The sequence below is a fragment of the Dipodomys merriami genome, unplaced genomic scaffold (assembly GCF_024711535.1).
Source record: "Dipodomys merriami isolate MVZ:Mamm:240054 unplaced genomic scaffold, mDipMer1.0.p SCAF_99, whole genome shotgun sequence".
NCBI classification, from domain to species: domain Eukaryota; kingdom Metazoa; phylum Chordata; class Mammalia; order Rodentia; family Heteromyidae; genus Dipodomys; species Dipodomys merriami.
The window spans coordinates 4249546-4264750 of NW_027206612.1; the positions used below are offsets into that span (position 1 = coordinate 4249546).

At 65.6% G+C, this 15205-nt stretch overlaps 1 protein-coding gene across 1 annotated transcript in view; it reads right to left on the reverse strand.

Moving 5' to 3' along the window:
- Positions 1-2877: 2877 nt before the first annotated feature.
- Tpo (thyroid peroxidase) overlaps positions 2878-15205 on the reverse strand; it is a 51005-nt gene continuing 38677 nt past the window's right edge. Inside the window, exons 9-16 of the mRNA XM_070014667.1 lie at positions 13676-13846; positions 12739-12976; positions 10961-11169; positions 9259-9429; positions 7965-8096; positions 5980-6079; positions 3191-3302; positions 2878-3094 (exon numbers count right to left, since the gene is read on the reverse strand). Coding sequence (XP_069870768.1) covers positions 3017-3094; positions 3191-3302; positions 5980-6079; positions 7965-8096; positions 9259-9429; positions 10961-11169; positions 12739-12976; positions 13676-13846 — 1211 coding nt within the window. The 3' untranslated portion in view covers positions 2878-3016. The remainder of the gene's footprint in view (positions 3095-3190; positions 3303-5979; positions 6080-7964; positions 8097-9258; positions 9430-10960; positions 11170-12738; positions 12977-13675; positions 13847-15205) is intronic.

The following is a 15205-nucleotide window of genomic DNA, read 5'->3' on the forward strand; positions in this document are numbered from 1 at the left end:
TTCCAGCGCCTCCCACACCGAGCCCAGGATGCGCCGGCTCAGGCTCAGGTGTTTGTTGGAGTAGCCGTCAGGCAGTTGTACAGAAGGACAGACAAGCTTCGGTGGTAGCTTTTATTTGCTTCTGCTCTATGGTCATCAGAACGTTGCGTTACTGGGAAGCAGTCTTGTAGACTTTGCAGCACAGGTATTTTAAAATATCTGATTCTGCGCCAGTCCTCTGAGCACCTCTGCAGAGTGTGGTTCTGGCTTTCCACCAGACACTGAGAGCGGACCTCACAGCCTGGGACTCAGCCTGGGGCCCAGAAGCTCGCCCTCCCTCCACGGGGACCCCCGTGGGGGCGGCCGGCCCGACTCGAGGCTCCGCTTCCCCACGCCTCTCCCTCCACAGTTCACCGCTGCTTTTCACCAGGCAGCCTAGGATCTACCCTTGCCAGCACCGGGGTCCCGAGAGGAGCAGAGGCGCCTACTGGCAGAGCAGGACCTGGGACCCGCAGGCCGGATCCTGTGGAGAGAGGCGCGGTGAGCCCCGCCCTGCCACGGGACGGAGGGGCCGGGGCTGTGCCCTGCCACGGGACGGAGGGGCTGGGGCCCCGCCCTGCCACGGGACGGAGGGGCCAGGGCTGTGCCCTGCCACAGGACGGAGGGGCCGGGGCTGTGCCCTGCCACGGGACGGAGGGGCTGGGGCCCCGCCCTGCCACAGGACGGAGGGGCCGGGGCTGTGCCCTGCCACGGGACAGAGGGGCCGGGGCTGTGCCCTGCCACGGGACGGAGGGGCTGGGGCCCCGCCCTGCCACGGGATGGAGGGGCCGGGGCTGTGCCCTGCCACGGGACGGAGGGGCCGGGGCCATGCCCTGCCACGGGATGGAGGGGCCGGGGCCGTGCACTGCCATGGGACGGAGGGGCTGGGGCCCTGTCCTGCCACGGGACGGAGGGGCCGGGGCTGTGCCCTGCCACGGGACGGAGGGGCCGGGGCTGTGCCCTGCCACGGGATGGAGGGGCCGGGGCTTTGCCCTGCCACGGGACGGAGGGGCCAGGGCCGTGCCCGGGCAGCCGGGACAGAGGGGCCTGGTGAGCTGGAAAGTGCATCGAGTTCTCTGCACGCTCACCCGGCACAGCCCTCACCCCGCAGTGTGGAGCAGAGCAGGGGCTCCCCGCTCTGGGGGTATTTCCCGCTCTGGGGGTGCTCCCCGCTCTGGGGGTGCTCCCCGCTCTGGGGGTGCTCCCCGCTCTGGGGAGGGGCTCCCCGCTCTGGGGGTATTTCCCGCTCTGGGGGTGCCCCCCGCTCTGGGGGTGCTCCCTGCTCTGGGGGTGCTCCCTGCTCTGGGGGTGCTCCCCACTCTGGGGGTGCTCCCTGCTCTGGGGAGGGGCTCCCCGCTCTGGGGGTGCTCCCCGCTCTGGGAGTGCTCCCCGCTCTGGGGGTGCTCCCCGCTCTGGGGAGGGGCTCCCCGCTCTGGGGGTATTTCCCGCTCTGGGGGTGCTCCCTGCTCTGGGGGTGCTCCCTGCTCTGGGGGTGCTCCCTGCTCTGGGGGTGCTCCCCGCTCTGGGGGTGCTCCCTGCTCTGGGGAGGGGCTCCCTGCTCTGGGGAGGGGCTCCCCGCTCTGGGGGTGCTCCCTGCTCTGGGGAGGGTCTCCCCGCTCTGGGGGTGCTCCCCGCTCTGGGAGTGCTCCCCGCTCTGGGGGTGCTCCCCGCTCTGGGAGTGCTCCCCGCTCTGGGAGTGCTCCCCGCTCTGGGGGTGCTCCCCGCTCTGGGGGTGCTCCCTGCTCTGGGGGTGCTCCCCCACTCTGGGGAGGGGCTCCCCGCTCTGGGGGTGCCCCCCGCTCTGGGGGTGCTCCCTGCTCTGGGGGTGCTCCCTGCTCTGGGGGGTTCTCCCCGCTCTGGGGGTGCTCCCCGCTCTGGGGGTGCTCCCTGCTCTGGGGGTGCTCCCTGCTCTGGGAGTGCTCCCCGCTCTGGGGGTGCTCCCTGCTCTGGGGGGTTCTCCCCGCTCTGGGGGTGCTCCCCACTCTGGGGACGGGCTTGGGTCCCTGGCGCCCTCACACGGTGGTGCTGGCAGCACTGAACTCGGGGTGGCCGTCCGGGTGGAAGGGCTGCTCTCAGTTCCCATTTTTGTTCCTAGCAGGCAGCTCCTGGCTGCCCCGCTGGAGGAGCAGGCGTGGCTGTGCGTGCCACGTGGTGTGGGGTCCTTGTACGCGGTCAAGGACGCTCCGGCCACCTCCCCTCCTGGGCTCTCAGAGCACTGGCAGCTCTGGGGAACGACACCCCGTGTCCAGCGCTCCTGCAGGCCGTGCAGCAAGGCCTGTGCTCAGCTGTGCAGCCGGCCCTGCGGCCCTGCAACCCTGCCGTCCTGCGGCCCTGCAACCCTGGGGCCCTGCAACCCTGGGGCCCTCCGGCCCTGCAACCCTGGGGCCTTGCGCCCCTGTGACTGCGGCCCTGCAACCCTGGGGCCCTGCAACCCTGGGGCCCTGCAGCCCTGCAGCCCTGCTGTCCTGCGGCCCTGCAACCCTGGGGCCCTGCAACCCTGGGGCCCTGCAGCCCTGCAGCCCTGCTGTCCTGCGGCCCTGCAACCCTGGGGCCCTGCGGCCCTGCAACCCTGGGGCCCTGCGGCCCTGCAACCCTGGGGCCCTGCGGCCCTGCAACCCTGGGGCCTTGCGCCCCTGCGACTGCGGCCCTGCAACCCTGAGGCCCTGCAGCCCTGCGACTCTGCAGCCCTGCGGCCCTGCGGCCCTGCGACCCTGCGACCCTGCGGCCTGCACCCACACCCAGCGTCACGGCGAGGGTGAGCACGCGGGGCGAAACACCACATCCCTCGGGCCTCCCCACTGACAGCCATCGGCCTATCTTAAAAAACAAACATAAGCCTACATTCTCTTTTGGCTCTTGGTTAATTTCCCGTCCATTTCCAGCAAAGGCTTGGGTAATGCTGAAGTAAATAGCCCTTTGTTTGAAACTGGTTCATCTAATGAAAGCCATTTTCGTTCCTGTCACTCCGTTTGTACTTTTCAAAACCCCGTTGGATGGGTCACGGGTCTCTGAGGACTAGACTCTGCATGGAGGATGGCAGGCAGGAGGGTGCGGGGTCCGGTGCTGGAGGCGGGGCCTGGCGAGCAGCAAGAATGGCAGGTACGTTCGGTGACGCCCGATTCCTGGTGAGAGGCACCGGTCACGCCATCACCCTGGACGGGCGTGGACCCACCTGCTCCGGGCCTTGGGCTGCGGTCCGGGGTGGAGACGTCCCGTGGGCCTGGACGGGCACTCTCGAGTCCCTCTCGGTGACCGGCAGTGTGGCCTTGGTGTCCGAACGTGTCCTGCGGATACACACGTGCATCGTCACTGCCGTCAGAGCCCAGAAGAGCCCCCGGCTGTGTTCCTGCCTCCCTGGCAGCCCGGAGCCAGGAGGTCATCCAGGGCTCGCTCTGGGCTGGGGACGGGAGGCTGGGGCAGGAGAGAACCCTCCACCCCCTCTCCCTCCCCCATGGCCTCCGTGTGGTCGTTCCAGGAAGCCTGTGGGCCCAGCATATGTCCACAGTGGTGTGGCTGGGGTCTCCATCCGTGTCCGTGGTGCCCCGGGATCAACAGCACATGGAAGAGCAACCGCAGCCACCACAGCCCTGGCCCTGCCCCACTTTCAATGATGAGACAAACGCAGAGGATCGCCAAGCCAAGGAGGCTCCGGTTCTTCTAGTACGAGCTGTGATGCAGTTCTGCTGGCTGCCCAGCAGATGGCACTGTGGCCACTCCGTCAGGGCCTCCGGCCGCCCTCCACGGTGCCGGGCCCGGAGACTGCTTTCTGCCACACAGCACCGGGAATGGTGCTCAGTGGACGGCGCAGGAGCGGCCAGGCCGGGCCGGGCACACTCACCGCTGGGGTTGGTCAGGTCGCGCTGTGCGCTGTGGACATGTTACAGTTTGGGGTTTGGACACTGCCTACCGTGTACCAGCCACAGGTCACGCCTCACGTTTCCTAGCCAAGTGGAGCACCTGGGGGCTAGCTTCAGCACGTTTTTTAAAAGGCAGGGGACTGGTTCTTGCGTTTGCTCCTTTAACTTTGTTCTCCCTATGGTAATAAGTTTCTTTCATTACACATGAGAAAGCCAGAGCATCAGATGCAAGGCAGTTCTGAAGACAGGCCCAGCCTCCTGCCAGCACCCATGGGTCCCGCCTGGTCACGGGCAGCAGGCAATCGAGCCACGGTCAGCGGCACGTCAAATCAACCTGGAGCACAGGCACACAGAGCGGCCCGTGGGGAGAGGGCGCGGCCAGGCCTGGAGACACGGGCACACAGAGCCAGCGGGAGAGGACACACACAGCCAGCGGGGGAGGACACAGAGCCAGCGGGGGAGGGCACGGCCAGGCCTGGAGGCGCCGGTTGAGAAACCCACCAACCACACGTCTGTAGATAAGTGTTGAAACCACCTCACTTCTGATGAAGCAATCATTGTGCCAAGGTGCGCTTTCAAAGGCGGCGCAGCGGAAGCTGGGGGCCCACGCTCCACTGCAGTTCCTTGGCTCGAGCTAATTTCTCAAAAGGAGATGGTTTTCTGCCTGCGCAGGACCGACGCCAGCACCTGCTCACCGACGGCCACTCTCTGAAGAGCTGCGCAGCGCCACCCACCCTTCAGCGGGTCCGGCCGGCCTTGTGGTCGGCTGAGCTGGCCTGGCATGACAGGTGCGGGGGGTGTCCTGGCACATGGCTGAGTGGTCCAGAGAACGGGACAGACAGAAGCCCTAGGGACAGGGCTTTGAACTTGGCTCTGACCTCCAGACACAATGGAGATGCACCGCGATCCGCACTGGGGCTCTGACTGCTCGAAAACCCGTTTCCTAACACATGCAGTAAAAGTGCACAGTGTGTAAAGAAGGTTCTAGGTCAAGTGGTGGGCATTTCTTAATGTAACAAGAAGTCGCTGGGAGTGTACAGGCTGCTCGGAGCGGGCAGAGCGGACTCGGTGCAGTCCACGCTGCTGTCCGCCTCACCGCCTCCTGTTGAAGACAGACCACGCGCATCCGAAAAGCAAGACAAGTAAGACGGGCTCTTCACTGGCGCAAGGTGGGGGGCAGCCTCCCCTGCGGGGCACAGAGGGGCACCAGCCTCCCCAGCGGGACCTCCCCTGTGGGGCCTCCCCTGCAGGGCGTGGAGGGAGACCCTGGTCTCCCCAGCGGGGCCTCCCCTGCATGGCCTCCCCTGAGGGGCATGGAGGGGGGCCCCAGCCTCCCCTGCGGGGCACAGAGGGGCACCAGCCTCCCCAGCGGGACCTCCCCTGCGGGCACAGAGGGGCACCAGACTCCACAGCAGGATCTCCCCTGCGGGGCGTGGAGGGGCACCAGCCTCCCAGCGGGGCCTCCCCTGCAGGGCCTCCCCTGCGGGGCAAGGAGAGGGGCACCAGCCTCCCCTGCAGGGCCTCCCCTGCGGGGCAAGGAGAGGGGCACCAGCCTCCCCTGCAGGGCCTCCCCTGCAGGGCCTCCCCTGCGGGGCGTGGAGGGTCACTGGCAGGGACCCACAGACAGGTATTTCCCCTGGGGACCTGTGGACACAGCAGAGCCTCAGACTTGTCCTGTGAGCGTCTAGCACAGTGACATGTCTAACACCAAGGTCTCACACAAATTCTGGATGCAGCGGGAGAGACAGCGTTCACGCGACCATCTTCCCCTCGGAGGAGTCTGGAAGAAGCTTGGCTTCCAACCAGAGAGCATGTCGCTGCCATCGGTCAGGACCCGGGGCCTGCGTCCCCCGCCCCTGGACACGGCTGAGGTTGGGTGACTCGGCCTGCGTCCCCCGCCCTGGACACGGCTGAGGTTGGGTGACCGGGGCCTGCGTCTCCCGCCCTGGACACGGCTGAGGTTGGGTGACCGGGCACTCACTGCAGGACACCAGAGAGCCCAGCATGCCTGGCCCAGGGCGATGCCCCGGCTGGGACACCCACGGCCATCGCGCTGTCCGGCCTGTGAGGAGGCGCCGTGTCTGAGCGCAGGAGCGGGACTTACCCCCTGCGAATCGCCGTCCAGCTGAAGGCTGCCACGCAGCCGGCGAGAGTCACCACCAGCGCCACAGAGACCCAGGTTGCCCGAGGGAGCTGGCCAGAGTCTGCGCGGGAGGAGCGGGTCAGGGTGCCCGGCGCTGCCCTCCGGCCTCTGAAGGCCACCAGCCGCCAGCCATGGGGCAGCGGCGGTCCAGCCATGGGGCAGCGGCGGGCCAGAGGGGCTGGGTATCGTGTCACACATCGGTGTGTGCGGTGCTGTGTGCAGAGTGCTGTCTAGTGTGTGGTGTGCTGTGGGCAACATGCTATGGGCTGTGTGCGGTGTGAGGTGTGCAGTGGGTGCGGTGTGTGTGGTGTGTGCAGTGTGTGAGGTGTGTGCAGTGTGTGAGGTGTGTGCAGTGTGAGGTGTGTGCAGTGTGTGAGGTGTGTGCAGTGTGTGCAGTGTGTGAGGTGTGTGCAGTGTGTGAGATGTGTGCAGTGTGTGAGGTGTGTGCAGTGTGTGTGGTGTGTGCAGTGTGTGTGGTGTGTGCAGTGTGTGTGGTGTGTGCAGTGTGTGAGGTGTGTGCAGTGTGTGAGGTGTGTGCAGTGTGTGGTGTGTGCAGTGTGTGAGGTGTGTGCAGTGTGTGAGGTGTGTGCAGTGTGTGTGGTGTGTGCAGTGTGTGAGGTGTGTGCAGTGTGTGAGGTGTGTGCAGTGGGTGTGGTGTGTGCAGTGTGTGAGGTGTGTGCAGTGTGTGTGGTGTGTGCAGTGTTTGCAGTGGGTGTGGTGTGTGCAGTGTGTGAGGTGTGTGCAGTGTGTGTGGTGTGTGGTGTGTGTGGTGTGTGCAGTGTGAGGTGTGTGCAGTGTCAGGTTTGTGCAGTGTGTGTGGTGTGTGCAGTGTGTGAGGTGTGTGCAGTGTGTGGTGTGTGCAGTGTGTGTTCTGTGCTCTGTGCTTTATGCTGTTTCTATGCTGTGTGTTCTGTGCTGTGTGTTCTGTGCTGTGTGCTGTGCTGTGCTGTCTGTGCTGTGTGTTCTGTGCTGTGCTGTCTGTGCTGCACTCTCTGTGCTGTGTGTTCTGTGCTGTGTGTTCTGTGCTGTGTGTTCTGTGCTGTGTTCTGTGCTGTGTTCTGTGCTGTGTTCTCTGTGCTGTGTTCTCTGTGCTGTGTTCTGTGCTGTGTGTTCTGTGCTGTGTGTTCTGTGCTGTGTGCTCTGTGCTGTGTTCTGTGCTGTGTTCTCTGTGCTGTGTTCTCTGTGCTGTGTTCTGTGCTGTGTTCTGTGCTGTGTGTTCTGTGCTGTGTGTTCTGTGCTGTGTGCTCTGTGCTGTGTGTTCTGTGCTGTGTGTCTGTGCTGTGCTGTCTGTGCTGCACTCTCTGTGCTGTGTTCTGTGCTGTGTGTTCTGTGCTGTGTGTTCTGTGCTGTGCTGTCTGTGCTGTGTGTTCTGTGCTGTGTTCTGTGCTGTGTGTCTGTGCTGTGCTGTCTGTGCTGTGTGTCTGTGCTGCACTCTCTGTGCTGTGTTCTCGATGTCTCCTGAGGTCTCAGTCCCAGCTCCCCTGTGGAGCGGAGCTGAATGGCTCTGATGTTCTCCGCCTTTGCTGTTTAGACTCAGGACTGTCCTCATGGAGGGACAGCGTGGAGGGGGGCAGGCTGGCGGGGCCGGTGGCGGCAGGCGCTGCCTGTGTCTGGGCTCTGCCTGGAGGAGAGGAGGTGCCTGCCTGGACTGTGGCCCGGGACGGCTGGAGGCCGCCCTCAGCCCCGTCCCCCCCCCCCCCCCGCCCCTGGGCAGCTGCGCCGGCCTTCTTGAACGCAGAGCCTTCCCCGCGGACAGTGCCGGTCCGCCAGGGACGCGGACTGTGCTGTTGCTGTGCCGGCCGGCCGCCCTGCGCCCCGCGGCGTTTTCCGGGCGCCGTCCCCCTGTGCGGGGCGGGCGCGGGCCGGCCTGGCGTCGGCCCCTGGCAGAAGGGCGCTGAATACCTACAGCCACGACAGAGAGCGGGCGGCGGGCGCAGAGCACGCACCCACGCAGGTCCTCCCGTCCTCCGCGAGCGCGTAGGGGTCGGAGCACACGCACTGGAAGCTGCCCTCGGAGTTCCTGCACCTCGCAGAGGGGTGGCAGGGCGGGCGTGTCGGGTCTGCACACTCATCCACATCTGCACACACGGTGCGCGGGTGAGCGGCGGCCCTGAGCCGGGCGGCTGGACCCACCCCCACTGGCTGAGCCGGGCGGCTGGACCCACCCCCACTGGCTGAGCCTGGCTGGACCCCCCACCCACCAGCTGAGCCGGGCGGCTGGACCCCCCCCCACCGGCTGAGCCTGGCTGGACCCCCCACCCACCAGCTAAGCCAGGCTGGACCCCCCCCTCCACCGGCTGAGCCGGGCTGGACCCCCCCACCCACCAGCTAAGCTGGGCTGGACCCCCCCTCCACCAGCTGAGCCAGGCTGGACCCCCCCCACCCACCAGCTAAGCTGGGCTGGACCCCCCCCCTCCACCAGCTGAGCCGGGCGGCTGGACCCACCCCCACTGGCTGAGCCTGGCTGGACCCCCCACCCACCAGCTGAGCCGGGCGGCTGGACCCCCCCCACCAGCTAAGCCAGGCTGGACCCCCCCCACCGGCTGAGCCGGGTGGCTGGACCCCCCCCCCACCAGCTAAGCCGGGCTGGACCCCCCCTCCACCAGCTAAGCTGGGCTGGACCCCCCCTCCACCGGCTGAGCCGGGCGGCTGGACCCCCCCTCCACCAGCTAAGCCGGGCTGGACCCCCCCTCCACCAGCTAAGCCGGGCTGGACCCCCCCCTCCACCAGCTGACCCAGGCGGCTGGACCCCCCCCCCCACCGGCTGAGCCCGGCTGGACCCCCCCCCACCGGCTGAGCCGGGCAGCTGGACCCCCCCCCCCCCACCGGCTGAGCCCGGCTGGATCTCCCCCCACCGGCTGAGCCCGGCTGGATCTCCCCCCACCGGCTGAGCCCGGCTGGACCTCCCCCCACCGGCTGAGCCCGGCTGGACCCCCCCTTCCACCAGCTGACCCGGGCGGCTGGACCTACCCCCACCGGCTGAGCCCGGCTGGACCTCCCCCCACCGGCTGAGCCCGGCTGGACCTCCCCCCACCGGCTGAGCCCGGCTGGACCTCCCCCCACCGGCTGAGCCCGGCTGGACCTCCCCCCACCGGCTGAGCCGGGCAGCTGGACCCCCCCCCCCCACCGGCTGAGCCCGGCTGGACCTCCCCTCCACCAGCTGAGCCCGGCTGGACCCCCCCCCCACTGGCTGAGCCGGGCAGCTGGACCCCCCCCCCCACGTCCCCGTGACGCACGGACCTTTACACACTGGCGGTGGGGCGCCCCGGCCTTGCGGGGTGCACGCGGCCTGCTCAGGCCCGTGGAGTGCGTATCCGGGGTGGCAGGAGAACACGAGCAGGCGCCGGCCCGACTCTTCACAGAACACGGCGTCCCCGTGGTCCACGGGGCCCGAGAGGCCGCACCCGTCACCTGAGTAGGGCCAAAGGGAGACCGCCCGCATGCTCAGGAGGGGCCTCGCCAGAGCTGCGGGGCCGAACCGCGCCCCCTCCACACGCCGGGCCCCGCCCAACCCCAGCACCAGCCTCTACGGGAGACCAGGGCTCAGGAACAGAGCTGCTCCTCGTTTCCCCAGAAGTGCTAAAAGGCGGTGTGACTCTGCATGTGTGTGTGTGTGTGTCACGCATGGTGTGCGCCTGCGTGTGTGTCACATGTGTATGTCTCTGCATGTGTCACACATGTATATGTCTCTGCGTGTGTACGTGTGTCACACATGGTGTTTGTGTCACACATGGTGTGTCTGCGCGTGTGTCACACATGGTGTGTGTGTGTCACACATGGTGTGTATCTGAGTATGTGTATCTGCATGTGTGTGTGCATGTGTGCATGTGTGTCACACATGGTGTGTGTCTCTGCGTGTGTCTCTGCATGTGTGTGTCACACATGGCGTGTGTATCTGCATGTGTGTACATGTGTCACAGTGTGTCTCTGCATGTCTGTGTGTGTGCATGTCACACATGGTGTGTCTCTGCGTGTGTGTCACATGGAGTGTGTACCTGCGTGTGTGTGCGTGTGTGTCACACATGGTGTGTGTGTCACACATGGTGTGTGTGTCACACATGGTGTGTATCTGAGTATGTGTATCTGCATGTATGTGTGCATGTGTGCATGTATGTCACACATGGTGTGTGTCTCTGCATGTGTGTGTCACACATGGCATGTGTATCTGCATGTGTGTACGTGTGTCACAGTGTGTCTCTGCATGTCTCTGTGTGTGTGTGCATGTCACACATGGTGTGTCTCTGCGTGTCTGTCACATGGAGTGTGTACCTGCGTGTGTGTGCGTGTGTGTCACGCATGGCGTGTGTCTCTGTGTGCTCTGGCAAATGGCCGCCCGGTCCTGAACGCAGGCCTCTCCTGGCGCGGAGCTGCTGCTGCTCAGGACCACTAAGGTCAGATCGTTTGCTCGGGTCAGCTTTGGTTAGAAGCTGAACGGTGATCCTTGCCTGCTCTGAGCAATGTAGATCTCACCCGCAGCCTCTGGGCTGGAGGAGACCCGGCTTGGAGGCAGCGCCGGCCCGGGCAGCGCGCACAGGCCCGGGAGGCTCGGCGGCAGGGCCGGCCCGGGCAGGGCGCACAGGCCCGGGAGGCTCGGAGGCAGGGCCGGCCCGGGCAGGGCGCACAGGCCCGGGAGGCTCGGAGGCAGGGCGCACAGGCCCGGGAGGCTCGGCGGCAGGGCGCACAGGCCCGGGAGGCTCGGTGGCAGGGCCGGCAGGGGCTGGGTTGCACAGGCCTGGAGGCCAGGCCCGGAGGCTCGGCGGCAGGGCCGGCCCGGGCAGGGCGCACAGGCAGGGAGGCCAGGCCGGGAGGCCGCCCGGATGTGGGCAGCCGGCCCGGCCCTGGAGGCTTCCTGCTGGGACGGAGGCGCCGTGGTGCAGACGAGGCGGGCGGCCTCCTGGAGAAGGCGGCTGGGACCCGCCTCCGACCCGCAGCGGGGCGTCACCTGGCGGCCCGGGCTCCGTCCACGCGTCCAGGTCCAGGCCCGGGATGTCCTCGCAGGCCTCGAAGTCCCGGGGGAACTCCGAGGAGCGGAAGGCGTCCACGGGTGCCCTGGTGAGGCCTGTGTTGTCGCAGACCACCCGGGCCAGAGAGTGCTTCTCCAGCTCGCGCCGCTGTGCGGCGGTGAACACGGGGCCGTGTTCCCACCAGAACCTGCAGGGGAGGGCGTGGGGGTGAGGCACGGGGGGAGGTGCAGGGGGGCGGTGCAGGGGGGAGGTGAGGTGGGGGCTGAGGCGCGGGGGGGGGTGCGGGGCTGAGGCATGGGGGGGAGGTGCAGGGGGCGGTGAGGTGGGGGTGAGGCACGGGGGGGGGAGGTGTGGGGCTGAGGCACGGGGGGGAGGTGCAGGGGGGAGGTGCAGGGGGCGGTGAGGTGGGGGGTGAGGCACGGGGGGGGAGGTGTGGGGCTGAGGCGCCGGGGGGGGGGGAGGTGCAGGGGGCGGTGAGGTGGGGGGTGAGGCGCGGGGGGGTGGTTGAGGCGTGGGGGTGAGGCACGGGGGGGGCGGTGAGGTGGGGGGAGGTGCGGGGGGGTGAGGCGCGGGGGGGGCACGGGGACCCCTTCACCTCTGGGCCTGGCCCAGCCCCTGGAGCCTGCCCCACACTGACCACTGCACACAGAGGGGGAAATCACTGCAGGGCCACAGACAGCGGGTTTCCTTCACCTGCACACTCCCCGCAGTCTGTTTACCGGACGCACACACACGCACACGCACGCACGCACACTCAGGGTCCAAGCTCATGGCTTATGCTCAGGAATGTTTGGTCTGAAGGCAGTGGTGCGCGAGACAGTCTCCCTGCCCACCGAGCGCCGGCCACACAACTGCCAGAAAAGAAGAGAAAGCATCGTTTCCCTGCGTCTCTTTCTGTGGCTTCCAAAGTCCACTCTGTCCTTCCTGCGGCATGGGCGGCACCTGGGGTCAGGGTTAAGAAGCAGGCAGCTGGCACTGCCGACTCTGCCCAGCTGCACGGGCTGGTGTAGAGATACAGGGCAGATGTGTGTGTGTGTGTGTGTGCGTGTGCATGTGCGCCTGTGTGTGTGTGTGCATGTGCGCCTGTGTGTGTGTGTGTGCATGTGCGCCTGTGTGTGTGTGTGTGTGTGCATGTGCGCCTGTGTGTGTGGGGGGGGGGCTTGGCTGGAGCAGGGCGGGCGTCAGGTGGTGCTGAGTTAAGATGGCAGCTCCAATGGTTCAGACTCAAGGGCATTCAGTTCGGGTGCCTGCGTGTGTGTGCATGTAGCAGGTGTGTGTTTTGGGTTGAGCATGTGTATTGGATACAGCGTGGGAGTGTGTTGGTTTGGTGTGTGTGTGTCTGATACAGGCAGGTGTGTTTGATTCGGGAGTGTGTCACACTACAGGTGTTCTGGTTGCTGCAGGTGTGCAGTACGGCATATTGCATGGTGCCAGTGTGTCTTCTTATGGACGTGGTGGAGGTCTGCACCTCGCAGGGGTTTGGGCTCACCTGTCTACTCCTGGCAGACGTCAGCGAGCCGCCATTTCAAGTGGGCATGGAATGCCACTTGTTTCCCTCAGATTCCTGCGTGTTTGTGTGATGGTGGGGAATGTTTGAAGTGTGTCAGCCGGCGTTGTGCCTGCGCTCCTTTAATTCCATCACCACGGGGACGCTGTGCTTGAGAGACCACCGGGGGGACAGCCGGCCGGAGCAGCACGGAGCCGCACAGACCCGGGGGACCGGCGAGCTTCCGGACGCTCGGCAGGCGGCACCCACCTGTCCCCGTCCCTCAGTGCCTTCATCTGCCTCCCGATGAGGCAAGCAAACAGGGGACCGGTCCTGGCTCCGGGCAGGAAGTCCTCCACCAGGCCGCCCAGCCAGACGTCGATGTTGTCCGGATGTTTGTACAAGTCCACGATCCGGTCCACGAGGCTCCTGTTGGCAATGACCCTGTTCAGGTCAGCTGGCGTCTCCAGTCTCGGCAGGCCGCAGAACTCTCGCCATTCATTGTAGCCTGCGGGGGGGGGGGGAGGGGGGAAGGGGTGTTTTACATCCACCTGCCCACAGGTCCTGCTGCCCACCGGAAGCTGGGATTACGGGGTCTGCCATTCCCCGAGGCAGAGGGGCCAGGACAGAGCCCACAGACAAGAGTCACCACAGACAAGAGCCACCACAGACAAGACTGAGCATAGACAAGAGCCACCACAGAAAAAAGCCACCACAGACAAGAGCCACCACAGACAAGAGTCACCACAGACAAGACTGACCACAGACAAGACTGACCACAGACAAGAGTCACCACAGACAAGAGTCACCAGACAAGAGCCACCACAGACAAGAGCCATCACAGACAAGAGCCATCACAGACAAGAGCCACCACAGACAAGAGCCACCACAGACAAGAGTCACCACAGACAAGAATCACCACAGACAAGAGTCACCACAGACAAGACTGACCACAGACAAGAGTCACCACAGACAAGAGTCACCACAGACAAGACTGACCACAGACAAGACTGACCACAGACAAGACTGACCACAGACAAGAGCCACCACAGACAAGAGCCACCACAGACAAGAGTCACCGCTGCTTAGGCGCAGAAGCTGGTGACAGACGATTGGGCAGCGTCACTTGAACCCTGTCTCTCAAAGAGCCGTGGCTGTGGCCCTCCCCTCCCCTCCCCTCTGCCCACCATCTACAGGATGCACATACCGGGCAGACCGTGGTCACGGCCCCTCTGCAGGTTTAGAGACGCCAGGTCCAAGGCGCCAGGGCTGGACAGCACAAAGAGCCTCTCGGTCAGCACCTCGCTCATCAGCTGGTCCTGAACCTGCAGCTTGGCGGGGCTGGCCAGGAGACCCCTCACGATGGGATCCAAGCCCCCTGCAGGACAGCAGGTGGGAGTCAGGAGTCAGGAGACCCTTCACCATGGGATCCAAGCCCCCTGCAGATCAGCAGGTGGGAGTCAGGAGTCAGGAGACCCCTCAGGATGGGATCAGGCCCTGAGGGACAGTGGGCAGAGTCAGGAGACCCCTCAGGATGGGATCAGGGCCTGAGGAACAGTGGGCAGAGTCAGGAGACCCCTCAGGATGGGATCAGGGCCTGAGGGACAGTGGGCGGAGTCAGGAGATCCCTCAGGATGGGATCAGGGCCTGAGGGACAGTGGGCGGAGTCAGGAGTCAGGAGATCCCTCAGGATGGGATCAGGCCCTGAGGGACAGTGGGCAGAGTCAGGAGATCCCTCAGGATGGGATCAGGGCCTGAGGGACAGTGGGCGGGAATCAGGAGTCAGGAGACCCCTCACCATGGGATCAGGGCCTGAGGGAAGGTGGTCGGGAGTCAGGCTGCTCTGAGTTCTGGAGCAGGGCCAGGACTTCTGAATCGCACTCTCATTCTTGACAACCTTGGGTGGATTCCCCCAGTGAGGGGGCCCTGGCTCTTGTGGTGGACTGAGCCTGGGCTGGCCAGGCCGCAGGGGGCCAGGGAGGACTCTCAGAGCCTGAGGGCCCCGAGGGGTCCCCCAGCCTGCAGCTGTCAGCCTTTGTTTTCACAGCAGAAATGTTAAAAGAAAATGTGTGTGTCCTCTGACAACCAAGAACATATTGGGTGTCCTCTGGCAACCACACCACTACGCAGCCGAGACCCGGCTGGAAGCAAGGGTTCCGGAACCTCGCTGCCCCTGCCGGGCCTGAGGCTGCCCCACGGCAATCTGAATCCTTCATCTGTGGGGTGCAGTCTGCTAAAGAGCCCCCAAAGCCAAAAACAGCTCCTCTGACGAGTTCACCGCCCTGGGGTGGGGGGTGAGGGGTGAGGGGGAGCTGGGGCTTTCCCGCCTTTCATGGGGCAGGGAGTCTCAGTCAGCCATAGCTTCCCATCCACTGTGCTGACCCCGCTGCAGACAGGGCTGCTCGGAGATTTGGGCACCTTCTAGAAGGGAAGAACATGGGGAGAAGGGGGGTGAGGGAAATGAGGAGAAGAGAGGGAGAAGGAGGGGAAGAAGAGAGAGAGAGGAAGGGGAGGGGGAGAGGGCACAAAGGAAGCAGAAACAAGACACTCTCCAATCTAACCTGGAAGCAGTTATTTTCATTGGAAGGCTAGCCTCCTGAGGCGTGCAGGGCCAGGCGGGCAGGGGCCAGGCGGGCAGGGGACACGTGGGGTGAGTGATGGCCCCGTGGCATCCTCCCTAGAGCACCTGGGTATGGGCGACTTCCTGGGGGCTTTGGGCACCTGAGGCTTCGTGTGA